The sequence below is a fragment of the Nipponia nippon genome, unplaced genomic scaffold, assembly GCF_047370975.1.
Source record: "Nipponia nippon isolate SJK-2023a ecotype South Korea unplaced genomic scaffold, ASM4737097v1 scaffold_3, whole genome shotgun sequence".
NCBI lineage: Eukaryota > Metazoa > Chordata > Aves > Pelecaniformes > Threskiornithidae > Nipponia > Nipponia nippon.
This window is the reverse complement of record NW_028262347.1, coordinates 63,287,764-63,315,471: the sequence shown is the minus strand read 5'-3', so window position 1 is coordinate 63,315,471 and position 27,708 is coordinate 63,287,764. Positions and strand designations below refer to the sequence as shown.

The 27,708-nt window shown below is 42.2% G+C and overlaps 1 protein-coding gene across 4 annotated transcripts in view; it reads left to right on the top strand.

The window, feature by feature from the left end:
* The first annotated feature begins 671 nt into the window (after nt 1-671).
* The window catches only part of TBXAS1 (thromboxane A synthase 1), a 232,432-nt gene continuing 205,395 nt past the window's right edge, over nt 672-27,708 (top strand). For 2 of the 4 annotated variants that reach the window (XM_009465851.2, XM_087768217.1), the window contains exons 1-2: nt 672-805; nt 3,729-3,927. In XM_009465851.2, the coding sequence (XP_009464126.2) occupies nt 3,830-3,927 (98 nt within the window). In that variant the 5' untranslated portion in view covers nt 672-805; nt 3,729-3,829. Of the gene's footprint in view, nt 806-1,044; nt 1,150-1,244; nt 1,413-3,728; nt 3,928-27,708 lie in introns of those variants that run through there. The other 2 variants (XM_087768219.1, XM_087768218.1) reach the window with 2 other exon arrangements.

The window sequence follows — 27,708 nt, the reverse complement described above, 5'->3', positions numbered from 1 at the left end:
TGTTCTGTGGTATTTCATTTGCAATATTTTGTGGCTAAGCTGTCTATATAACAGAATTTCCTTGATCTGAAGACTACAAATTTCTATAGAGAAGCGCTGCTATAAAATTAAAACTTAACACCTTTCTAGACTTCCTTCATCTATCGTAAAGTTGGTGTGGCTCACCCTTAATTAGATTATTATAGACCTAAAACATATGAGGTAGAATAGCATGAGAGGAGTTGAATTTGGTCTTTAGCAGGAGTTCGTGGTTAGTCTAGCCAGTTAGTCATTAGCCTCTGAAATACATGAGACTACATTTTCCATTTGATATGCTTTGAAGACAGGTCAAAATCCTTAACATGATTTAGATGCTGAGAAGGTCTATAATCCTGCTTTTTAATAAGCTCTATAGTTCATGTCGGAATGGTACTTGTGTATGTCAAGCATGGCTGAGGCTCGTTGCCACACTTGTATTCATTCTGAAGTTGAAATGCATTGTTTTGGAAGAGCATTTACAGAAAATATTCCCGGAGTTATAGCAGACGGGGCTTTAAGGCATGAAGGCTTCCTGGACAACCTGGATTGCCTGTGTTCTGAGTTTTTTTCTTTTTCAGTGGAGGAACACTTCAACTCGTCACACGTTGAATGCTATAATGTACTTCCCTTTTCTAATATTTACTGCTGTGAACGTCCGCGCAAGCTGAAGCACTGGCTGTTCCGGGTTGAACTGCTTCTGTCTTGTAGGTCTGCCATTTGCTGGGGAGCTCCAAGGCTGCAGTTACAGCAGTGCCGGGGATTGAAGGATGAGATGGGTGCCTTGAGTGTAAGTTTGTGTTGAACGTGTTTTTGTCGTTGTTGAAGTTTGTGTTGAACAAAGTGGTGATCAGTGGATTTTACTTGCTATGGAAGAGGAGAGCTCGGATGGCTCTGCGTCAAGGACCTGTGAACCTTGGTAGATGCAATCTTGAGTGAAGCCTTGTGGAGGCAGATGCGGGCAGTGCTGCTGACTCACAGCGGTCTGACAGGAAAAGGCTCTCTTCCACTTCTGCTTGTCTCTGGCTTCCTCCAGCATGCGGTTAGTGAGGACTCGGGATCTGTCTCTGCAGTTCTTTGATACCATTATCATAATCAGCCTGACCAGCATGGCTCCAGAAAAAGAACTGGGAGGTTGGTGCAAAATATCTGTGCTATTAACTAGTTAACTAGGATGGTGCTTCTCATGTAAAGGACCTGTAAAGAGAGAAGGCACACTGGACAAAGGAGTGATAAATAGCCTGTTTGCATTGCTGTCTGCATCCCTGACTTCTTCCCCACCCCAGACCCGCCCTGCAAAGCATCATGTGGATTTTTGTGACTCTTCAGGGAGCTGAGATCCTTAACTCTGGGGTGACAACTGCAAGCGTGTGGGTCTGCAGTGGGGAGTGCTCCAGGTGGGTTCTAGACGCTGCCCTTCTTAATGGTTGGAGGTGCGGAGTTACAACACTCTAGCAAGAAACAGGTGCTGAGGCTTAAAAAACAAAACAAAAAGAAAACCCCAACATCAACAACAGAAAAGGATGGTTGTTGTTGTTGGGAGGTTGATTATGTGTTCTCTTCCAAATTGGATGCTGATGTGAGAGCCTATTTTCTTTCATAATGTGTGTGTTTAAGAACTATTCATCCCACCTACCTCCCAGTGTGACTGGGAAAAGGCTTCAGTGTGCTTCTTAAAAAATAAGTGAGGTCTGTACTTGTCTCTGTGTTTGCTGATAGGAGTTTGCCATTGACTTTAATAGGAGGGCATCAGTCCTCTATGTGCAGATAAATATGTCCTTTAATTAAATAGCTAAGTAAATTAAAGCACAGTGAAATCGGAATAGTATTTCTTACCTTCCACAATTGTGGTGATTTGATTTCTTTTTTGAAGAGACTTTAATGCATATGGATATTTGATTTTTATTTTTTTACTACAAGTCCCACAGGATGAGTAGCTGGTTGGGGTTGGTTTATGCCCACTGATTCATTCCTTGCATCACTGGTCTTGAATCTTGTTCTAGTTGTTCTTGAAGAACTTGGCAGCAGCAGCAACCCGGCAGCGCTGTTATTGACCCAGAATAGCAATAGCATTGTTAATACAATAAGCAAGGTTTTCTGTGAACTACCGCGCTATTCTGTGGAGCTGATGAGCTGGTTAACACCTTTTACTTATTCTGCAAGGATCTGAGGCTGGAAGGGAATTAATGCAGTTGTGAAGCACAGAGAACCAAAATAGCAGTGATTCAGTTAGAGTAGAGCGAAATCTTCTTAAAATTAAACTTCATTGTGTTAGAGACTTTACTTTTTTGATACCTATATTATTAACTTCTCTGATAAGAGCTGCAAATGTAATACAGTGATATTGGAGAAGCCTTGCACATTAAATCTAAGCTATTATCTTGGGGTTGTATGAGAAGAAACCACTCTTCATCTGGTGTGTTATGGGAATCAGATGTTCCAGGATTTCTGTTTCTCAAGGTTACCATACAATTCACAAACCTAGTTTTTTCGGTAGTTTTGTTTTCCTTAACTTTCAAATGGAATAGGTGGGAAGGCTGCAGTACATATATGGGTATTTCTAGTTTCGTAAGTAACAAACGATACTGGACAGTTAGGGGAATATTGTCATAGGCAATATAATATATAATATATATATATATATATATATATATTATATATAATATAATCCTGAAGATTTTTTTGGTAATGGCATTTAGTAACTTCGAGCGTAACATGTCGGTGTTCTTCTCTCATAGAAGTGCTTCAAGGTTTGCTTTCTGGTTGACTTTTCTAATTGGACTGGATCAGATGCTTGAAACAGGATTGAGATTTCCAGGCAGGAAAATACAGAAAGCTGAGGAATTCATATACTATGGGCAAACCGTTTCCTGAACTGCAGTCAAAGCTTGACTGTTCATGTGTCGGTTGTTCAAGGCAGTGTGACAGCTTGACTGTGCCAGAATGAAGAGATCGTAGATGTTAACCCTGATACTAGAAATACAACACTGGGGTAGCCAAAGTATCTCCAGAGAGGCTAGTTAATGGTACCTCCAGGGGGGGCACTGCATTGATCCAGGAAAATCTGCTGTACTACTCATGAACCTGAGATGATACAGCCAAACAGTGCTGTCTCTGTGGGTTAACTGGTATGACAAAAGTTGACTTATGGACCCTGGTACTACAGTTGGGTTTTTCTGCTCATTAGTTTTTCTTTCTGTATATGTCTTCTAGTAGTCACATTAGAAGAGTTTTCCCCTAATTCCTCCTTTTAGTTGTGATAATTTAAAGTTTACTTTGTTCCATTCTTTTAAGGTATAACCAGTGTGGAGATTAAGTGCTAATGAAGTTTTATGCTGCAGAAATGCTCTATTTTTGTTACTTCAGAGAATGCCACTGTTTGTATGCCAGGGCACCCCTTGAAGGGTCTTTATATTCTTCTTCCATGATCTGTGTTAGGCTCTCTCCCCCCCTTTTTTTCCCCACACTTTCCCCAGGTTCCCATACTTGATGTCTAAAAACCTATTCAACAGCACTGATGTCTCAAGCGGTGGGTATGTAAATATTTACTGGCATGACAGTCAACAACAGTGGGAGGGGGTGGGAAATTGCTATATCCTACCATTCAGGGAACCTTCAAGTTCTCTCTCAGAGAGCGCAGTTGATGAGAACAGGAAAGGTTTGCAGTTTGTACTTGATGTGGTTTTGCTGTCTTGGTTCCTGTTTTTTTGCAGATGTCATTCATATAGCTGTGGAAGGCTCTGTCAGCTCCTGAAGAAACTTTGCCCAGCACACACACTCACACCACCCGAGGCTGGAGCTGTAGTGGAGGAAAATGGAGCCGGTAGATCTCCTGGCACTTGCCTCCGCAGAAATGAATAGTACAATGGTCACCCTGGCTTTGCTGGCGGTCTTCCTGGTGCTGCTGTATTGGTAAGTGATAACGATGATATGGGCTGCATATCAGACACAAAGCCTGCTGAAGCTCCCCCAACATCTATAGTCTTTTATTCGTAAGGGGAAACTGGAAGATAATTGGCTAGAAGGGACACGGAGGGGGAGTTGGTTTGAATGCAGAGGTTGAAATAAATATTCACAAAACTCATGATGATTTTTAGAGAATTCTCTCCTTGCAATATTTTCTCCTAAGTGCTTTACCAAAAAAGTGCTAACAAAAATTGTCTTCAAAATGAAGAACTTATTATTGTTGGTTTCTTATTAGTTTCTGTAGGCAGCAGGAACATAGGTGCTGGTCAGAAGGAAACCGAGTACTTTTTGCAGGGTCTTGTTGGACCTCTTCTCTGTACTATGCTGCACACTTGTCCCTTGCCAGGTTTCTTGGCTCAAGTGTACAGACACTTTAACTGCTGCTTGAATTTCCTCTCTTGTTCTTTCCACACTGAGTAGTGGATAACAATCAGAATAACAACAGCCCTAATGGGTAGCACAGCAGGCATTGCAGTGATCTGTGCTGAAATGAAAAAAACCCACCCTGTCCAGATAATTTATTTCAGAAATTAAATTAGCTGAACTGGGAGTGCTTTTCTGACTGTTTTTACTTGAATACCTCTTCAAATCCCACCTTCCAGTCAACAAATGTTTTTTCTCATTTGTGTGTGTGTGTTCCAAGAAAAAGTTTCAGGGATGGTGGTAGAAAAAGAACTTCTGACAGAAACCCAAAGCTAATCTAGAAGAGAATAGTGATGGCACTATGAGTTTAGCACAGTTGTAGCAGTGTAAATGACAGATCACTTCTGCACATATTTCTTCATTCTTTCACCCTGTTGAGCTTTGTTCAACTTCCTTGTGTGTCAAGGGAGGGTCTAGAGAGACTAAAAAAGAGTCAACTCAAGCCCATGTTTGATGTGTGTTGCCATATCAAGTAGGTGGGTGAGCCTACTTTCTTAACAAGATCTGCCCAAATCATCACAAAGGTCCAAGTCCTACTTCCTTTGAATTTTACTGGGAAAAAGAATGGCAGCACTAGATCTTTCAGTAAAACCATGCAATTTAGCTGCTGACCATGGATCTCTGTAAGCTTAAGGGGATGAGAGGGAGGGCAGAGGCACATCCACAGTTCAGAAATGCAGCCGATTGGCTGGTGAGATCTAGCCACCCGTGAGACAGCTGAAAGAGCCTGATGCTTCCACATAGTATGTGCCAAGATGTACTGAGGTCTCTGAGGACACAGAACTGTGCTGTGTAAATGTAGGGTATGTTCTGGTGCATGCTTCTCCAGAGCCTCATTTTTCGGTTGCATTTAAGGAAGGCTGTTCCTCCCCTTAAAGTGAAGACATGGCAGTTTAGCGCAGGATTCAGCCTTGCCATAAAAAAACCTAGCTCTAATTGCAGACTGAAGTCAAAGTTAAACAAGGCTCCTGGCTGTGGACAGTCAGCTGATGAATTGAGTGCCAAACACATACGTTTCAAAAAAGCCAATTTAGGAGTGAGGTGGGAAATTGCCTTACAGTAGAGATACCCCATTCAGTGCTTCTCCTTTCCTGGCTGAAGGTGAGTACTACAAAGGCAACAAGTAAAGGAAGCTGGAGTTTTTTATGGGAAAGTGTTTTGTACTTTTACCTGCCAATGGTTATTACTGACCAATCTTGTTGATCTACAGATACAGGTTGATTTTAAGTAGCTTATTAGATACAGGTGCCTATAGGTCACTCTTCCAATGAGAAGCTGGTGTTTCTTAAACTTTCAGTGAAATATGCTGGGCAACATCTGTGGGCTATTGGTAGGTTTGCCTGGTGGCTAAGCTATTCAGATACATTTATTTCAGTAAAATGCAGTGACTGAACCTGTAAAGTTAATGGCTTGAAGCACATCTGTAAGTGCGGTTGTTGTTGTTCAAACCCATCAACCTATTAATTTGAGAGTCTATTTTTTATAAAGTTTTTTTATACTGCACGTCTGTTTAAACGAATGAGTAGAAACCAATGCGTGCTCACAGCTTCCTTTATTCATGACTGAAACCTTGGGTTCAAGGAACTATTTAAGGAGTATGTAAAGCATTGCTAATAGAAATGCAGGTCCCTAATTCTAGAGAATGTTTTTATTACAATCATGTTGCATAATCAATTGTCTGATTGTTCTAGGAGTCAGAAAACACAAGTATTATGTATGGCAGGAGTAATAATAAAGTAATAACTCTTCAAGTTCCTTTGTCGTTTTCATTCTAAGCCTTATTCTCGTTTTTTAATAACTTCTGAATTCTTCTTTTTCTAGCTTTTTCTACCAGTGTTGTATCTTTTCAGAAGGGCAGTCATGGGGGAAGGGAGGAAAGAATATTTGCTGTTGTAAATTTTGTTATGGTAGTAGCTTATGATTGATCAGGGTCATATTGTGTCAACTGTTGTATGAGTACAAAAAATAGGCAGTTTGTCCACCTTGTTGGCTATAAAAGGCTTACAGGCTAAACAGAAGGCAGCTGCAGGTAGAGAAGACAGTCAATAGATCTAACGCAGACTAGAATAGTAACATGGTGATGGAAACTGTTGTGTTCTTGAGCTATGTCCTTAGCATGATTTTTGTGGATGGGGATACTCCGTGGTTTAAATGACACCCCTGAGCTGCTGCCCATCAGCTCAGCCTCAGTTGCTGCTAGCATATGTATTGTAAGGCCAGCTGTGATTTATCACAGTTCAGCTGGCAGGTTGCTAAGTTGTGATAAGCCCAATCTCTTCACATTTTTGGGTAAGAAGGTGAGGTCACATGAAGCAGGGAGAGAAGCAAAGGTTGGTTGGGAAAGGGAGGAGAGGCTGTAGCTGCATAAAAATAAACTTCTAGAGAAGATACAGGTCTTAGGAGGAACCGTGGATGATTTGGTCTTTTTTTTTTTTTTGACTGGTATTTATGGTACAATGAAGATCATCAATAACTCTTTATAACAAATCCTCTAAGAGCACACCTCTGATTTCTCAGGCATTGTCATCAGTGTAATATGAAGGTGATGCTTGTAGTGTATTGTGTCAATTTTAAATCAGTGGAAAATTCAGTGACTGTATCTCACTATAAACACTCTCAGTGTTTATCCTCCACATGACCTTAAGTCAGCTATAAGGAGAGGCTTTTTAAGTTAGTTGATTTAATGTTGGGAGTAGAAAGAACAGAGGAGCTTTTTGGGTACACGGTCTCTTCAGATTTGAAATGGGAAGAACAAACCTGAGGTTGCTTTTTTGGTAATCTGTTAACGGATGTTCTCAAGCCTGCTTGCTGTCCCCCATTCCTGAAGGACTTAGTTGTCCGCTACCCTCCCCGTCTTTACTACTTGTTCTCAGTAGGTCAGAGTCTCTTCCTGCAGACCTCATATCATGGATTCTTCAGTGGCTCTTGCCACCTCATTACTATTGTGATAGACAATGAAATTACTGCTTTACTGACCACAAAAAGGCATAATATGGCTAAATACATAAAGTTCAGTAATACCAGTGGCACAACACTGAGCACTCTTAAAAAATCTCTTGTCCATGTTCCTCCCACCCCCTGTGACTTCTACTAGCCAAACATTGTCAGAGCAGTTTCTTTTAAGAGCACTTTTCTTTCTCAGTTGCAAGGACTGCTGTCTCTATTTGCTTAATCTCTATGAATTTCAGGTTTTTTTCAGGCATGAAATAAAAACAAACACTTAAGGGAGGAATGAGGTTAACATTTGCAAATCCCAGTGATATTGTCTACTGAAAAATACAGTAGTGTATCTATGCAGCATATTGTTCATTTTCATTTCAAACATATGCTGAGTTGGGTATCCCATGCTTGGTTGTAGCTGCAAACATTGCTTTGTGTCTTTCTTTTTGGTGTCAGGGAAGATGTTTGATAAAATGAAAGCAGGAGTTTATCTTGCTTTAAAGTTTAATGTACCATAAGCTTAGCATTATGAAGAAGCTGTCACAGCATTCAGATACCTGTGTTCAAACTGGATTATCAACCCCTTGTCTAAACAAACCTGGGTTTTTTTAGAAACATGGAGGTTGGATGGGAGGTGTTTGTTTATGTTTGTAAGATACACATCTGATTGCATGCTTTGAAACATAGCAAAACATATACTAGCAGTGTTTTTGTCTGTTTCTGAAAAGCTAAATCATTCAGAAAGATGCCATTTTTACATTGAAGTTATATTAATGATCACTTGTGTTACAGAAATGTATAGAGAGATTGAGAGATTTGGGGTTCACTGGATCTAGGTACTGTCCACCCATCGCATAACAAGTCAATCCTGACCCAAAGCATTTGCAGTCTCTGATCAAAAAGAATGAAAACCAAATTTAATATTTTTTTTTCCTCTGGCCTTAAGCCTAGACATTTGCAGACATTTAGATGCAGGAGATACTTAGACATGGGGGACAATGTGTGTTAGAGTTCATCAGTTGGTACCATACCTGTATGAGACCACATCAGAAGTTAATCTCAGGACAGGTAGTATTTTGATACAGGTGGCTTCAATACTGTCGCTTGTTTGGCATTACTTTACATCTGTGGTTTTGGGAAGGGCTCTGAAAGAGAAAGGTTAGAGATGATCTGTCTCCAAGTAAAACTTCATTCTGGTTTTGCAGAACCTTGCTATTTGGGCTTGAGTTAGGCAAAACTGAGATCAAATAGATCTCAGGTATTTTTTTTTTCCAACTAGATGCCACCTAAAACTAGATCTTGCACCACTTTTTTCTCCTCAAAAAAATCAATATTTACAAAAGATGTTTGATTGCTAGAGCTCTAGGCTTATGGTTTGAGTGCAGGTATAGGGTGAGCAGGTTATTCTCCCTAACGCATCCAGATAATGCTTCTGGACAGATCCAGTATCAGGCAGTACAAAACTTGGATCCTTTCTGAAAGGAGTACCAGCTGTGGGTGGGTAGGCCCAAACTTTTCTAGCTGTCACTGCTGCCAGCAAAGGCACAGGGCTGCAAGGACCACTATGGCTGGAAACAGGCCTGGGTATGGAGCATCAACATGCATCCATAAAGATGTACAGCTCTGTTCCCATGTCAAGCTCATTGAGTTGAGAGGTTTAGAGAGGCATCCTAATCTTCGGTTGTTAAAGCATGTTTATTTCCCCCGCTGGCAGAAAGCACAGCTCCGCAGATAGCGAGTGCTCAGGGGCTGGTGCTCCTGTACTGCTGCTGGGCTCTGCCTGCTGAATGCTCCTCGGTCTTGCACATCCCTCCCACAGCGGCGGCTGACCTTAGACCTGGGCTCTAAGGTTACGGTTCCTAATGAGTCTTCCCATACTACAACCTTGTCGCTTCTCAGTTTGCAGTGAACCCCACATCAGGTTTACAAGGTCAGATGGCAGGCAAGTTTTTGTTTTTTATACTCTGTTAACCCCAGCTGTTTTTCCTCCTGAAATGGCCATTATGTCACTGGAAGTCATTCTGCTTCCCTCCCCTTCATTCAAATGGCTTATGAAAGCTAGAAGGATCTGACTCAACAGGAAACATCAGCAAACTGCTGTTGATGACAGAAAAAACTAACAAATTTGGAGTTGTCTTTGTCATGCAGCTTTATATCAAGCAAATCTGGAATTCCCACTAACGTGTCAAACATAATTTGATCCCACAGCTGTGCAATATATGGCCGCCTCTTTGATCTAAATCAAGCATCTCTAGGTGAGCCTGAGGAGGAGCAGAGTAAGCTACTGAATTATAATTTGGAAAAATGCCACACCACAAATGACTACATACTTTCTTTCTCTGAAAACAAGGTAGATTTGATCATCCAGAATGAAGTTCACTCAGTGCCCTGATTATGCTGCTTTTAGGTAAACAACGTTCTCTTATTTTTTTGGGAGAGGTAGAACAGTTTTCCATCGTTGCTTTTGCAGCTTCAGAGTTAAATACTCTGAGGTGTCCTCAGAGGCTATTGTAACACCTTGGTTATCCTGATAAACATAGCTCAGCCTCTAGTGCTGTGCAGCTTTGGTTTTGCTTGCTTGCACTTCACTGCAAAACTCAGAGGCCTCTTATGTTCAAGTTTGGGTTTTTTTTTGTTGTGGTTTTTTTTTTTCAATTTAGAGATTACATGGCCAGCCATGTTTATTTGAAGACCCTCAAGTACTTCCTGGTTTTTTTTTCGCTTTTGTGAAGGTGCATTTTACCCTAACAACTCTGTGTAAAGGAGTAAATCTCCAGCCTATTCATTCCTCCTGGTCTTCATTTTTCCGTAAACCTTTTCATGCCTCTCCCTAGGAAATCCCTCCAGCACTATTTGTTTTTAGTGCATGGAGATTATGGTGTTAATAGCATGTTAAGGTAGACCTACAGGGACAGGTTAGCTTCCTTTCACAAAACAAGTATATTTACCTATCTTTTGACATCATCTCCAGATCTATGTCCAGTGGAGCATGCTGTGAAGCTGGCTAATGCATGCCAACAGGAGCTGGACGCAGCCCTTGAGCAATCCCATTTCTGTTTTCCGTTCCTGCGGGGCTTGGAATGGACTGGGTCTGGTCTGGACTGGGTTGCACAGGCAGGAGAGACTGGCAAGGGGGGAGTTGCTCTGGCTTCTCCATCAGGCAGCTTCTGCCTGCAAGTCTTCTCTGGAGCTTCATTTGGCTCTTCTGGACTAGCACTTCAGTTTTAACTTCTGATCTGCTGTTTACCTTGGGGCAGGTTGCTTTGTTTATCTTGGGGATATTCAGGCACCTCGCAAACTAGTTCTGGGTGCTCTGAATTAGCTTGTGGGAGCTGCTGCCTCCATCTACTGACTGTATTAGGAACCTGAGGAACTCAACACACTGCTCTTGGTGCACTAAATGGAACTGAAATTAGATGATTAGAGAAGGCAATGTAAACAACCTCCTTACCAGAAGGCTCTGCCTGTGTGAGCAGTGGGGCAGTCCATCCCATTGCGCAGGCGCTGTCTCTTGCTGTGTCTGTGCATCTAATTGCCAGGCTCAGAGGGGCCTCTCAGGACTGCTGTAATTCCTCCAAACAGTGCCATGAACTCTGCTCTCCCCTGAACCCCAGGAGAGCGTATTGACAGTTCCTGTGGCTGCCCTGCACTGGGGTGACTAGTTCTGCATCCTCATGTGCTCCAAGGGGTGTGGACTTGTCACTCCGCATCTTTCAGATAGTAGACCAAGTGTCCTGCCAGCCCGGCTGTGCTCCTTCTTAAATGGAAAGTTAAATCAATGGGCAGTTTTGACAGGTTAGACTTCCTCAGAGTGCTGAAAAGTAAACCTGTGTTCTCCCTTCTCTTGTCTCCTTCAACACTGCTCCCATCATTAAAGGAAAGTTGCCTATATTCTTCTTCACTCCTTTCTGTCTTTGCATCAGGCTTGGTCAATAACAATGTTTGGTGTGTTTTGTCCTCATTACTGGCTCACCGGTAATTAATGCCTTTGATTGCCATGCCTTGTTCTTCTGTAAGGAAGTTTTATACAGTATTTAATGGAGCTGTCTGAAAACTATTTTGAAATAAAATATTGACATATTATTGAAAGATTGTTTTTTATCAGTTCCCCTTGACACACCCAAAACCTTTAGATGGATTTTTCTATCTGTTATCTCCCTAGGTTTGTTTCTGGCTTTTTTCCCCATTGAAAACAAAGTTTACTGTTCCATGAGCTCAGTGTGTGCTAACTGCTGAGAAACAGCCAGCAGAAAGAGCTCAAAGTATTTTCTTGGGTCTGGAAATGCATTTATTTCACTTTCACAGGAATAGTGGAGGAGCTTGAGAAAATGATGTTCAATGTCTGTCTCTTCATTCCCTCGCTTTATGTGCCATTGATTACACTAGTGACAATTTCTTTTAAGTTCTGGTTGTTTGTTTTATGTGTATTTTCTATGGCTGGAGTGGCTGTGCAGGTCAATAGGGATACTAGAGTTTTAATACAGGGATCATCTAGCATGTGGTAGATTCTCCGTATCCATTCCTCTGGTAGTTTCTTCACTGGCCAATCCCTTCTTTCACAGTTCTGCAGGACCTATGGGGTTGTTGGGGGAATTTATTAAGGAAGCAATAAACAAGGGAAAGGGCAAAATGTGTTACATCATTGGTTTGTTTCTTGGATAGGAAAGAAGCTGGATGCCCAGCAATGGCTGGATAAGGGCTGGGAAGAATGAGTGGGAATAGAAGGATATGACTCCATATGAATTTGAAGTGGGTCGTTACAGACTGAGGTCAAGTATGTTTGGGAAGCTGAAACAGGAGGAAAGGAGCTGAACTGAGATGTATGTTGGGAGTAGGGCATGGGGCAGTGGCTGTATGTTTGTGTTGACAAAGTGAAGTCTGCTTCCTTGGAAAGAATAGCTCCTTTCAGCTAGTGGAAACCTTGTGATACTTGTTAGGGGCTGAGGGGTACAGGAAGGATGAAAAAGCAGTGGACTTTAGAGGGGATGGGTAATTGGTAACTGTATGATCACAAGCTCCTGTGTATGAATGCTCTTGGGTGAGAACTATTGGCAGAGTTTTGAACCTGTAACCCTAAGTATTCTTTTAACTTATTTAATAGCAATAAATCTGATGTAATCTGTGCATGCATGTTTGTGGTTTCTCATCCAAAAAGCTCCAAAGAGCTTTTATGTAAACACCCTCTCAGTAGAGCTATAACAAGATGAAGAGGTTGTAGAGGCACGTGGTTTGAAATGTGTGAAAGACATGAAATATAGCCACTCTGGGAGAGGAAGGAGCAGCTAAAGGATCTTCAATGTGTTGCATGCTAGCATGAGGGACAGAGAGTGACGGTGGTCAAGACTGCAAGGGCCTTCTTCCAACTCTTAAAATATCAATATGATCTGTTTGCTCTCCAAAGACTTTACAAATCTCAGTTTTAAGATTTTCTGAAATACTCATCATGGGTTGAGATGCAGCAATCTCTCCAAGAGAGACCTCAGTATAAGCTTCATGGTAGGAAAACTGAGAAGCTGTAGGATGTTAGGGTAGATTTCAGTGAGTATAACACTAATGTTCCAGATTGTTTGATGTCTCTGAAAGTTGTGACATATTGTACCCAGCATGGGACTCCGGGTTGCCCAAATATTTCCTCAATAACCAGCCAGGTCAGAGCTCTGGCCAAGTGAGATACAGCATAGCTTTAAGAAGAGCAAACACCCCTTGGTGGTTCCAGAAAGACTTCAGATCCACCCTGTAGCTAATGAAGCAGGGCTGTTCTGGAGTGATGTTCAGCAGCCTTCACATCTAGATACATATCTGGCCTGCTGTCTCTCATCTCCTCTTAAGAGCTAAGAACAGGTGGTGCAAAGATAAAGGATCCTCAGTTTTGTGGTAACTATTCCTAGCTATGGCAACAAACCTTGAGCCTTTCAGATCTCAGAATAATAGTATTTTAAACTTTGTTTGTCTACCAGAAAGTTTTAGACTTCAGTTCATTTCTCACAGTTTGGACACCATCCTCAATAGTTATGTTTTTAAACTTTAAAAAGTTAAAATTATTAGCAGTCATTAATTACGTAGTGGTTTCACAATTTATTTCCTTTCCTGAGATACAACTTCTGCTTAATAGAAATGGAAGCGCTATCAACTTGAGTGGAAAACCAGCCATCTGGTGTTCTCCTAGGACACAGAGCCCTGTGTGTTAAATGAAAGAGACCATCAGATCCTGGGTGTCAGGAACAGAGGAATGAGGAGCCTCTCCAGAGCAAGGTTGCAGAGAGAGCTTGGAATATCAACTATGGGCACAAGACAGTGGAAGGACCATATGAATCTGTGCCTTCACAGGCAATGCATCTTGTAAGGACTGGTGTATTTACAATGTAAGGATGTTCATCCTGCCAGGACTGAGGCTGGGATTTGAGACTTGGGATTTGAGTAGTTTCTCCCTAACGTGCCTCGTCAGCTTTAGTAGAAGCAAGCTATTAACAAGCATGGTAAGGAGGCCCTCTTTTCCATGATAGCTGGTGACTCGGTTCCCCTTTCAAACTTTGACTGTATCACTGATGGGCATTTTTCTATTTAATTTTTGACATTTCTGGGGATTCTGTGCAGTAAAGCCTTTTCTCTCTCCTCCCCCGCTTTTTGTTTACGTTCCTGAGTGAGAGCATAGCCAAGCAGTGAGCTCAGTGCCATGGAAGCATTTTATATTTTGAGCAGAGATAAAAATCTCATTCCTTCTATAAACAAAACAAATCAACAGATGATGCCCAGGAGAACCATTTCTCTATAGCCATTTTCCTCCAGCTGCTTTCTATTCTGTGCAGCTTGCAATGCACCATATGAAATACGTGTGTGCCTTTCTGTGTGTGCAAAACACAGGTTTCCTCCAGACAGTGGCGGCTCCATCATAAAAAAAAAAACAAACCCACACCACATTTTTTCTTTTACAATGCTGTAATAATAAGATTACTAATAGAGTTGAGATGTTTGACTGTTTAATAGCATATAGCTTAGCAATGCAAGAGGATATGCTGGAGGAGCTCTGCAGTCACAGCCGCTGTGTCTTCCCTCTGAATGGGTTTGGATTATTGTGAGAGCATGAGGGGCAGAAATAACCTGAGTGACTTTGAGTGCATCGTAACCATGGGAGGGCATGAGGGTACAGCCAAAATGCTTGTTTGGAGTTTGCTGCCCTGTACGTGCTTGTGTGTGTCCCTGTGTCGGTGAGGAGTTCCTCTCCAGTGCTGCAGTGGCTTTGTGGCCGGGCACAAGCCTGTTGCAGGAATGAGTCTGGTGGAAGGCAATGAGAAATGGTCCCTCCAGCCTGTTGGAGGCCCTTGGTTGATGGCAGCTCTTGCTTTCCTGCTTTTGTTTAGCCGTGGTGAACAGTGGAGGGGCTCAGGTGAATGGCCAAAAGCTGCAGGGGGGCAGGGGGTGAGACCCAGCAGCACCAGGGAAGGAGATCATGCATGGGAAAGAGCAGAGGGTGCTGGATAAGGAGCTGGTAGAGAAAGTGCACGGCAAGGTCTAACATGCTAAGGAGCAGTTGCAGGTCAGCCCTTGGCAGAGGTGCAGCTGCAGGTGTCTCTTATCTCAGCAGCATCTTTCTGCTCATCTTCCCCTCCTGAGATGTGCTTCTGTACAGGAGGAGGGCGGCTAAGCCAGATGTTCCTAAACTGGGGCTGGGGGAGTAGTATTTATCCTTGCAGGGGCAGGGAAAGGTGATAAAAGTTTGAGCATTGCTAGGTTAATGGACAGTCTTTTTACCATAAATAGTCAGTAGCCTCTGAGACGTGGAGGAACTTGGAGCTAGCAGGAGGGCAGTAAAATTTGGCAGCACTTCTTCTGGTCATCTTGATAAAGCGTGGTTTAGAACTGAAGGAAAATACTGTGGTTTCTCATCTGAAAAGCTCCCAAGAGCTTTTATGTAAACACCCTGTAAGTATACATGTATGTACACACATATGTACACATTTATATTTATATATAAATACATAGCAAGTGACTCTGAACAAACAGCTTCTAAATAAGCAGCTGAACATAACTGATCTCATCCTTGGAGAGATCGCGTTCAGTGCCCAAAGCAACCCCCTTAGCCCATCTCTAGCCAAATGACTTCTGGCAGCTAAGGAAATAACCTTGGGTAAAACCAATAGAACTTCCATAACAGGGACGTTAGCTATTGACCCTGAATGTATTTTATGACACCACCTTGGTTTTGCCTTGTATATATTCATTCTGTTGTTGATATGTTGTTCTGCGTTTTTGAAAAACTGCAGTCTCTTCAGTATCTGTCATTGCAGCACTTGGGCTGCAGGTTCACACTCATCAGCGCTGGATCCTTCTCTAAGGCACATCTGATCTGGACCGGGGTGGGCACATGAGGCAATTTTGATTTCATTAATTGGAGTGCAAGACAAGTAATTTATACCATTTCTGCTATGCTACTGGGAGAAGATGGGCTGTACCTGATCTGGTCCAAAGTTCACTTTTCCATATTAACAAATTCGAGTTAACAGAGTGTGTTTCTACCAGATCGTTGCTTTGGGTGGTGTGGCTGTGATGGTTTTGATCAGAGGCTTCTTGCCCTAAGCCTGGATTTACTGTCTCATTAAAACAGGGTCTCAAACTCGCTTCAGAACTCAGTTCCATTTACTTTGTGCAATTGCCCTGGTAAAGTTAGGGAGCAGCAACAAAAATTCAGTAGAAATTTCAAGAACTGCCAAGTGCACATGAATCACATTAATCATTTTTTAAAAACTTGTATATGTGAAAGTGTTTCCCAAGGTGATTTGGTTATGTCTGAGCATTTAGGCTTGTAGCATCTATGGAGCTCGAATTCAGAGCTTTAAGGAAATGAAAGGTAAGTGTTTGTAACATAGCTGACTTTTTTTTTTTTTTTCAAAGAAGCAAAATGTTTTAGGTGCTCAGTTCTTTCGAAAATTCGGCTTTAAATGGGTGTGGTTAACAGTCAGAAATCTTGTCCCAGTTGTTGGTGTCAATGGATGGTTGTTTTTCTGGGTGACACTATTTTGTGTCAAATTATAGAGCTGACTGTAAAATTTAAAAACGTTTTGGTAAAGTTTACGTGGACAATTGTCTCATTCATTATCCAAGAAATTCTGAACTCTTAAATAACCACTCTAAGCTGATTTACTAGTTCAAGCCCTTTAAATTCATAGGTTGAATTTGGCTTGCATTGCTTAGACCAGTGATAAAAGTGTTGGGTTTTTTTTTTCTTTCTTACCTGAGAACAGTTAGAAATAATTTTCTCACCTTTCAACTTCCACATGGACCTTTTTCTGACTGAGAAATGTTGTTAAACATAATATTGATGCAGTAAAAGAGCAACCCACACAGAAACCCAAGCTGCACCATAAATCCTTCTCTGAAGTTGCTTACACTGGTTATGTAAATAAAAGAAAATTGATGTGGTTTGTATAGGGGAGATTGCTCTTACATGGTAGCAATTGTGTGCACCTATGTGTGCCCATCTATCTGTCCACTCACCCACCCAACTCTTTGTTGTTTTGGTTAGCTCTGTAGCTGGCATACATACCACAGAACCACTACCTGGGGCGGAAAATGTCCTTTCTCAAGGTTTCAGGGAGGATCATTACAGTGGCAGTTTTGTCTTTTCCTTGCTTGGCAAAGACCTTTTGACTGAAAAATGTATTGCTCAGTTCAGGAGGAATTACTGTATGTAGTCAGACACTAATGACTTTCATGTGGTGCGTTTTGGTTCCCATTCCAAATAGTTTGTAGAGATATAGTACACTAAGGGACGTTTCAGCCCTGATGACTGTTGATCCCCAAGGATGCAGCTGATCCATCTATGTTTTTTTTTTTTATTTGTAAATTGCATTGAATTTGTAAATAGCTGGTGGCCAAAATCATTATCAATGTGTTAATTTAAAGATCAGTCAGCATTTTCAAAGGCTGGACAGTTTCAAGAGCTTTCTCTGAGCAAGTTGGAGGCTTTGTCTTGTAGGCTGTGAGCAAATTGTTACAAAACACAAGAGAGTTGGTAGGAGTTTGTGGAATCATAATTAATTGACAATGGTTTTTCAAAAACCACATTTTCCAATTTAAAATAAGCTGTTAAAATAATTTAGAACAGAGTTATGATAGTCCCTTGACACAAGTGGATAGCTTTGGGTTAAACATATAAATAATGCTGAAGGGACTATATTTAGTTCCAGACTGATCCAAGGACAACTGAAAAACTGAAGGTCAAATAACAAAACGAAGAAAAGAAAATTATAGCTCTCCTTGTTCTGTTCTGCAGCATGCTGCTTGGCAGCCGTGAAGGTTCAATACTGGGGAATTTGTCACATACAACTATTTATGATTTATACTTTAAGTAAAGCAAGTAAGCATGAAGTGTTTATACTTATTGACAAAAGCACATCACTGAGTCTTGTCGCACTGAATCTAGACAGCAGCCCTGAGTATTGCAGAATTGCTGGGGCCTGGATAGTAGAAGATCTATGAAAGACCAATTAATCAATGACGGCTTTCCCCACACTCTGTCTTGACCCTTGGGCTCTAGCAGTTTCTGCCTGGAACTGAGCTAAAGTGTAACCAGGTGCTAAATGGTGGGTTAAGACCATTGCTTGATGGTTTTTATTTTTTGTGTTTTTTTTTTTTTTTTTTGTACAAGCTGTTAAAACTGTTGAACAAGAAGAACTTCAGGTCACTACTGACTTGGGAGAACTAGGAGTCTGTGCATGAGTGGGAGTTTGTTTAAACAGCCCAAGCACAGAGGTCAATGCTTCCATTTGCAGAGATAAGGCAATGAACTTCAACCTATCTAACCCCGTGGTGGTTTTTCCCTCCCTGACAGAGGGACTGATCCAGGTAGGATCCTAGGTACGTGCTGGGTTGTATTCTCTTCACCTAGGAAAAGAGTTTCACTTAGGTGGCTGCAGGTAACACAGGCACTGTTAGAGCCACAGGACCAGATCTCAGTGGGTCATGCCTATTTGTTCAGCTGAGGATCTGCACAAGGACAGCGAAACTCTGAATGCTCAGGCTGATGATAAATTGATGGAGATTGTCAGTGATGTGATTTTTGCAATCATGTTTCTCCGATGTTTCACTTGACCTAATCTTGCCAAGCCTGACCATGCCCATCTGTTCTCTTGCACAGCTCCCCAGCATGCCCAAAGCACTTGCCTACTGGGCAACCAGGCCACGGTTCCTGGGGCCAGATCCCTTCCCTGGGGTATCCAATGGCCACTTTGTTCCAGCCAGTTGACACATTCTGACTGGCATGCTTTTATTAGGGGGTTTTGGTAGTACATGGTGTAATGAATTATTTTCAGAGGCTTTATTGCCTTTAAACTAGTTTCACACTAGCCTTTCTCTCCCTGACCTGCTTATGAAACCTTACTCAGTTGAAACTGCACAGTAATATCTCACAGAATAGTGGGGTTTTCAAATTAGGTAATATACTTTATATCAAATGCGTGCATTGTATGGACAATGTCTATTCAGACAAAACATTGGCTACCAGTTGGGCGAAGGTCAAATGCATCCTTAGCGGTCCTCAGAAATAAATGGGAATACATGTGGTCCAACTTGTCCCAACATGGATGCATTCAACTCTGAAACTGCAACATTCAGAGAAACCAGCTTCTTTTTCTTAGATGGAAACCATGTCTTGCACAATCTGTGTTTTTGCAATTTCACTTTAAATCTAGGATTTGCATGTCAGAGATAATGTCAAACAATTATTTCCTTCCAATTATTAGCTGGCCATTGTTTACATTTCCTAGGAGCAAATCTCTCTCTCTCTTTTTAAAATATTTTTGTATGTGCTGTGCCTAAAAATAAATCAAATTAGAGGCCCAGTAATTAGGGCCATCCCTTCAGCAATGAGTTAATCTCTTTGGAGCAGCAAAGAACAAATTGGGATTGTCCTCAGCCAAAGTCCCAGCTGATGCATCATTTTTGGTCTGGTTGTTTTTTCAGCTCCTGAATTTATTATATGTTTAATCTTGACTGTGTTTCAGAATAAGGCATAAACTCAGTTATGGTTTAGAAGATTGGTTGAAGTCTTATCCTGGTGAAGGCCCATGTAAACTGAAACTTGAAATTCAGCCTTAGAAAGTTGTGTAAAACAGTAATTCTTGCAAATGTGTCTCTTAACAGACATGTTTCTAACAAATGATTTTTTGCCCACTTCTTTTTTCTTTCAATCTTACAAGGAGCACTTAAGTGAACGGCATATCTTTTCATTAGTTCAGTTGTGCTGTTCATTTATAGCTTCATTTCCTTCACCTCAGACTTTTACAGATTATTTACAAATGAATTCTGAGTTCATAAACTTAGTTATGCAAACATACAATTTTTTTTTTAACCACCAGATATTCGTGATTTGGGTGAGGAATCTCTGGGCAGAATAGGGAGTTCAGCAGTGCCACAGATTAATGTGGGTACAGCTCTGGCTTTGCTTTAGTGCATGAAGCATGACACTTGCATGTGCATGCACGAGAGGAGGAAGAGGAGATAAATTCCTGAAACCTCCATTTCCCTTACTGTTGACTACCAAAAAGGAATTAAAAAGGAACTCCCAGCCCTCACTATGTATGGTATGTCACCACAGCATATTTTGGAGTTGTTTTTGAAGGGCCATTAACCTCACTATTTAAAAGCAAGCAAGCAACCAGCATTCTTCTAACTGCCAAATGCAAGTTAAATGGATGTTTAAATTAGTTTTCATCTATGAAGAACATTTTGTTGTTCATGTTTAGTCTGTAAGGGTGCTCAAATGCTCCAGTTAAAGTCAGAGCCAGCCACATCAGGAGAAATAATCTTTACACAATGTGCTATCAAACTATGCATGCCTTTGTGATGAGACGAATATACCCTTCCTAACAAAACCAAGTAAGAAATATCTTAGGAGCACAGAAGGCTTGATTATGATCTTTATTACCTTGCTGTAAAGCAAGAGCAGCACCGCTGAACTCCGTGGAGTTGCTCTAAATTGAAGTGTGAACTCTGAAATACAGAGCAGAATAAATTCACTTTATATACTTTAACTTGGGGAAGACAAGTCTCTGTGGCAGTCCCAGCACGATTACCAGCATTCAATCAATTTTGGGCCTTGTATATCCCAGCATTGTAGGTAGGCTTGGGAAGCTTATTTTGCAGCAGAAACATCACTGCTCTTCCACAGAATGCTCTGGTAACAGCCAAACCTCCTAAATAATCGTCATCCCTACTGTTCAGCATGTGAACACTGGGAGCAGAAGTGTTGGGGGAATCTTTCGCAGTTCTGGCAGAAAATGTGTCTCTCGGAGAACAGGAGACTTTCCACTGGCGCAAGTCCTTACTTTGAGACCTGTCTCTTTGCTGAGACAACCATCTGGCCATCTCTGAGGGATGGCTGTTTGCGGCGTGTTGCTGCTGGGGGTGGGTGTTATCTTTCCAGGTGGCTAGGAAAACCTTTTCTGCTTGTGTGCCATCACCACGGGCAGAATGCGCAACTGAAGGATTTTGAATTCTTAAACGCATTATTCAAACTCCAAAATATTGTGCAGTTATTTTTTTTTAGGGGGGAACCCTAACCCTGATGACTTTCACTTTTGCTGTTTAAGCCATAAACAAGTCTTTACTTGCTCATGGGTTTCGGGACTTTGGGGATTGCTTTCGGTTCTGCCTAGCAACCACAAGCCTAGAAGTAAGTTTTACTTGGAGCCCTTTATCCATGCCCAAACTCCACTTCCTTATGCAATCATGCAACTTTAATACTGATGCTTTCAGAAAAATCCAAATAATGAGGGATTCATGATAAAGCTATGAGATTTTGTTGCCAGGTTTATTCTTGTGGAGCAGAACTAATAAAACTTTAAGGAAGAAGCCTTAGCCAAGTTTTTAAAAGTAGGCTATTTTTATTGTGAAAAACAAAATTATAAAAAACCCTGAAGCCTGGAGATTGAAACTCAAGTTAATTTAATTCATGTGGCCAGTGCAGGCTTTTTGGTGAGCTGGAACCAGATAAACAGGTGTCAGGTGCATAGAAAACAAAGTAGTATCAGTATGTTGGCTACGAACTGAGCCCTGCTTCCTCCTCCTTGCATGCATAGTATTACGATGAAAGTTGGCAAAAGGAAATATGATTGCATGTGATTAAATGTTGACAGCCAAGGAGCTTGGCTTTCTGTTTACAGAGGTAAAAATGACAAAAAAGTTGGACAGTAAAGCTTCCTATGTGTCCTTGCGGAGTCCTGGAAAATATGAGCTGAAAAAATGTAAGAAAGCCTGTAATAACAATCTAATTAAAAAAAAAATTAAGATCTCCAAAATGTTCTAATGAAAGAAATACTCTGATGCAAATTGCAAAGGAAAATCACTGTTCCCTGCCGGGTGTGTGCTGTATTCCAGAGCAACTGAGAAATGCATGCTAATGGGAAAGGGGGGAAAAGTTTTCCCCTTTCCTGGACTTTTGATATAATTATTTAGCCAACGCTGAGAGAATCTCTGCATAGTCTAAAACTTCAGTCATTTCTGAAATATTGATCTGGGAAGGTCACTAAATTCCGGAGCTGGTGAGGTCAGGGTAATGAGATCAAGTGACAGGCCCAGTGGTACCCACTGATTTAGTTGTTTAGACACTGTAACCAAACCATGACCTTCTTGTTCTGCAGCCTCTTTGATCTAACTATGTGAAAACACAGCTGCTTACTGGATATCGCATGTTAGTATCCATGTAGACATTAGGGTAACTTTTCATGACATTTACTTCAATTATTCTGGGGTCAGATTATAAAAGTCAGTATCACCGACCTGTCCAGCTTTATCTGTTACTCAGAGCCCTCTTTCGCTCTCTGTTGGTATAAATAGTGAGAAGAAGACCATGCAGGGTCTGTGAGATACTCCCCCATCTGACTGGGGGGTGATGGGGGAAAGTGGAAAAAATCCTCCTGAATGAGGCAGGGAGCAAGACCTCCACAGTCTTCTAGAGATGTTGGCGGGTCGGGGAGGGAGAAATTACTGCTATTCTCAATCCTGGCAGCTTTGCCTAAGGAGTAGCCCTAGATCAAAGTTTCTTCTAACAGACGGGTGGCTTCGGGTCACTGTGACTTGTGCAGTGGGTGCTGGCAGAGGACCCTCTGGCTCACAGGCTTTGCGTGAAGAGACTCATTGATGCCCTGTTCCCACGCTCAGTGCCGAATCCTCGGTGTCTGCTTTTCCCTGCACCTCTCCGTGCAATGCTGCCCGTGGTACTGGTGTTCAGCAGGCAGGGCAAAGCCTCCAGCGTGGGACCCAGGCCTGCCCTGGGCTCTGCCTCTGTGTAAAACTGCCCATGGTACGGGTCTGTTCAGGGATCAACCTGCGTTTTACTCTGTCAATCTTTATATTTCTCTCACTTTTGGATAGCTGGTTTTCGACATCTCTGCAACACTATGGTTCCCTCTGGAGATACTCTGCCATCAGCTCTCCACTGCTGGTGCCAGAGTCCACATGGTATTTACTTTCCCAGGCAGGAAAACACAGGTATGGAGCAGAAATTACGCCTACTAAAAGCTGTACCATGCTCCCATGGAAATATCTACCCAGATCCATATGAGATCATACACTGGAGCCCAGCTGCTTCCTGCCCCGAGTTTAAACACCGTGAGCACAATAGTAAAGTTTCGTGATGTATGGATGTGACCTGGAATCACTTAGAGCAGAGGAGTGGGATGGAGAATTTATGTCTAGCCCAGGGCAGAGCACGTGGGCTCCTGGCTATTGTGTACTGTTGCCTTTCCACTTGCACACAAGCTTATCAAAATGTTTTTGCAGGCTTACTCCAACTTTCCTGCACAGCTTTTAACTCTTCATTTGAGGACCTTTGTGAACTAAGCAGCAGCAGTCAGCGCTTACAGAGGGTGAGTGGTGAGAGCTCAGCCGGTGCCAGGCTAAAGAGCCAGGCTGCTGCAGAGCTCGGCAGGAGCTGGGAGCCCGCAGCGCTGTCTCTGCAGGCATGCTGACTGGTCTCCTTTCCCCACAGGCATAAGAGTAGATGGATTTAAAAATAAATAGGAAGGCAGCCTGGGGTGCCACTGTGCGTGTCCCTCTGAGCGTGATTCAAAACTGTGCACTGGGGAAGTTTAGAGATGATTAGACATATGGACTGGCATCAGAAATACAAAGTGCATCCAGGGAAGCACCACATTTCCCTACGAAGTCGAGCAAAAATAATCCCATGATGATTTCTCTCCCCACACACACATACTTCCACAGAGACTGGTGTGGGGTATGGAAACCTGGCCCCACAGTACTGGATGCTGAACAGAAGATGAAGACATGGGTGCTGGCCTAATAATCTTGAATACTTTGGAGTCCAGTTTAGTTCATAGTCTCTTTCACGTGTACAGTAAGCAATAAGGTTCAGATCCTTAAATTATGCTTTGTGTTTAGTAGGGAGATGGTTGTCTTTTGAGGAAGACAGGCAATACTTCAAACTTTCATCCACACTTAAGTAAAGAATTGAAGCACCTTCTTTATATGATTTTTCTGTTTGTTTTTAAAAACCACTGTCTCTCCCACTTTGTATGTAATATTTGCACAGTACATGCATAAAAGGTGCGCAGGAGAACAGTCACTCTAGGCACTGGCAGATTTTTGCAGTGTGCACAAAGGTCTGGAAGAGGCCGGTTTGCGAATGTCTTCCTTCCTGCCACGAAATGTCCCTTAGCTGCAGAAAAACAAATTACTTTAAGGTGTGGGCTTTTTCTTTTTGCATGAGAGTGTAGATGTTTTATGGTAAAATTAAGTAATTGAAATGCTCTGGTTTTTTTTTTTTTCTTGTGTTTATGTTTGCTCCTTGTTGTGGTTACCCATCAAGCACTAAACCAAATTGCTAAACATAGTAAAACACCAAAGTAAAACTGCCAAACATGGTCCAAATTCATAGCAAGGCAACAAGTATAATTTTTTTTTTTTATTGAGGATATCAGAGGAATCAGCTGAGCATTTGTGAAGTACCTGTCTGAGCTTTTATCAGGTTGATTTCTAATGTGGATTTATATCAGAATTTGTATAATGAATGAGTGTGGAAGGAATTATTTCTGCTGCTTAGCGTTATCTGTATGAAATACTCACCTAGAACAGAAGACCTAGTTGAACATTTCAAAGAAAAATAGCTTTCAAAGCATGCACATTCTCTCTGTTCTAGGTTAAAAGTATTGTGCAGAGGCTTAAATAGCTAGCTGTATTCTGCCCTTTCATATAATGCGATAGGGAACGATAATTTACTTTTGTGTTTAATATTGTGCAGCTGTGAGTTGGCTGTAAAGACTGGAAGCACGCTTACACCCATACCAGAGACATGCTCCAATTCCACTGTCTGTTGAAGAGATGGAAGAAGTATTGCTAGAAAACTCCACAGAGTGCTATAAAACTGTGTCAGGAGCTTGTTGCTGCAGGGATCAAATAACTAAACCTGCAAAAAGCTGTTGTCTGTTCTGCCGATATGATGCATGCAGATAATAGAGTACTCTCAACGAAAATTCTGAAATGGCCAAATTTGAAGGGGACCAGAAAGTCACCTTGCAAAGTATTGAGCAATTCATGTTTACTTGCTTTGTTACTTGTATGCAAATTGAAAACATACACACATGTATAGCAGGGAAAGTATGGCCAGAGCATTTTCACATGTGGCTCTTAAGGTGTTAAATCAGCCAGCACCTTGAATTGCTGCAACGCAGGAAATTGGAGCTGGGTCCTAATGCAGTTCAGGGTGAGGCTGGTCTGCCTAGGAGACCTCTCACTGGAGTCAATGGGAGCTTTCACGGAGTGAGGTACCTGTCTGCAATGTATGGTATTGTGGCCCAGTACAAGTCAAGGAAATGGATTTCAAAGATGGTGTAGACAAGGAAAAATTGGGAGAATGAAGGAAGAAAGTCAGTCAATCGAGGTGCGTGAACAAGTCACTGGGAAACGCTGTCTCATTAGAGGGTGTTAGGTACCTGTGAGGAATGCTGGTAGTATTTTCTGCTTTACTAAAGAAAGACAGAAACGCTTTGTTAAATTTAAACCCTTCTCTAACTTTTAGCTATCCAGTTCTTATAGCAACCCTGTGAAGCACGTATATGATATTGAAATGGATTAGATGGGTTGTGATGGAGACTGTGGGATTAGCATTCATTTTCCCACAGTGATCCTCTCACTCTGGGCTGCATTTTTTCCCTCCTGCAGAGCTGTACCTGGCTATGGGCATGCTCCTGCTCAAACTCTCCCTGGAGTTCAAAATGCCACAGTCTTGCTGGCCTAACATCGCCAGCCGTGGAGCGTGTGTCACCCCAGCAGGCTGTCAGTACAGTTTCTCTTTTCTTGGGATCCTGGCATTAAGGCAAAGTGCAAAACACATGGTGGGAGCCGGGCAGGAGAGGGGGGGATGCCCAGGAGGGAGAGGGTGCTGTCATGAGAGGTCACATTTCTGTAAGCTTTTCTGTAAGCTTTGCTCTTCCCCAGTTTACAAGCTGTGCTGGAGAGAAGGGTTGATGTACAGAGATGTCAGACTGTGCCAGAGCAGAGTTGTGTTCTTACATAGCTCAATATTATGCCATATCTGGGAAGAAAGCCTGAATTACTCAGTCACTTGCATAACTGCGTGTAAGAGTGTTTATAATCAAGGACTTGGGTTCTGTCCATATTTATGAATGACCAGGGCTGAGTCTGGGCGTAATTCCAGCACTGATACTGTGTGTGAGTTGCACAACTATTGTGGATACATGACATTGCTGCTCCACGCTAGGCCATGGGTCGGATGGGACATCTGGCAGAGTTTGTGCTCCCTGCTTTGAACAGCTCATGCACAGTGGGGACCGCTACTGTACAAGCACGCAAGTCCGGCACACTTAGAAGTCCTTCTACTCATTTAGTCACTGCCTCTGGCTAAATCTGAGATCTCTCTCCTTCAGATCATTTAATTAGTTACAAGCCACGCCTTGAATTTACCAGGAGTGTATCATCTCCAGCAAAAATAATAATACCCCCCCCACCAGCTATTAACTTCCTTGAGTACTAATTGTTGACTGTTTTTGCCTTTTATTAATGGCATATGGATACAGGGTCTTTACTGTACTTGATGAAATGTTGGGCAAAGTGTTGCAATTAGTTCCACAGCTGCTTTGGTCATTGATGTTAAACACTCGTGCTTCTCTAGAGGCCACTTTAAATGGGAACCTGATCCAGGCCATTATTACCAGCCCCTTTTGCTTTCACCTTCAGCTGAAGGAGTGGAAGCCTTGATGTTGCCTGGGGGAGAAAGGCAGCAAAACTGCCCTGTCTCTGTTTCACTCACACCTCGAGGCTCTGCTCCATAATGTTCTCTTCCTCCACCACTACTGGGCTCCACCACATAGGGGATCAGTGTATTGCTTTCATCCCCTAGCTACCACATTGCAATCATCTAGTCACAGGCGGTCTGTTCGTTGTATTTTCCTCCTCTTCAAGGTCCCCTGTGTCAGGTGGCCAGGTGAGAGCCCCTGCTGACAAGACTAGCTCCCAGAGCTGGTCTTCAGCCCCTCCTGGAAGTCATCAGGATCCTCTCAGCCCCCTGGGTCTGATCATGCAAGGCACGAAGCAGAGAGACCTTCCTGCTCTGCAGATCCTATGGTCTAAAGCAGAGGACTGCTGGTACTGCTGTATTCATTATCGGCTAATAGCTGTTGGCCAGTGTCCTGGATGAAGGCTTTGCCTGCTGTACTGACATCCATCCAATTTGGGTAAATACTGGATTAAGCAAGAGAGAGGCAGCGAGAAAATGTCACGCTGATCTCCCAGAAACAACCTGTGATGTATGACTTCTTTGCCTTGTCCTAAATGAATTAACACTGCTGGATGGAAATGGAAAAAACAAGCGTCTCTATGCTTTCTACTTGTACATAATAAAAGAGGAAATTTTCCTTCCTGACCACACATTGGCAGGTCAGTAGATCCCTTCTGAAATGACACAGAATTAAGGATGTAGAATCATGTTCCTGTGGTAGCATAAGATAGTCTAATTTCACTTCCTCACACAAAGTAATCTCTTTTCTCAAGAAACACAATTCCAAGTTAGTGGGAAGTTGCCCTATTTATTTCTAGTAACTATGAGTAACTACTGACAACATAAGAGGGGTTTGTTTTGAGGGGGAAGCACCATTCCCAATTGTAGCCTGTCGTGGGTCTTTTGGTCATAGAAATATTCTGTTGTTTCTCTTCTGGAGGTACAACGGAGTTCCTTCTGTTGCTTCTAGAAAATGCATGTACAAAGCACACAGCAATGGAGCTCTGAAGGAGCTCATCTTTCAAAGTAGGTGCTTATCCGACTCCTTTTCTAGTATACTTTTGTCCAAAGCCAGGATGCAGCATATTGGTTGTGCACTCTGCTTGAGGAGTTTT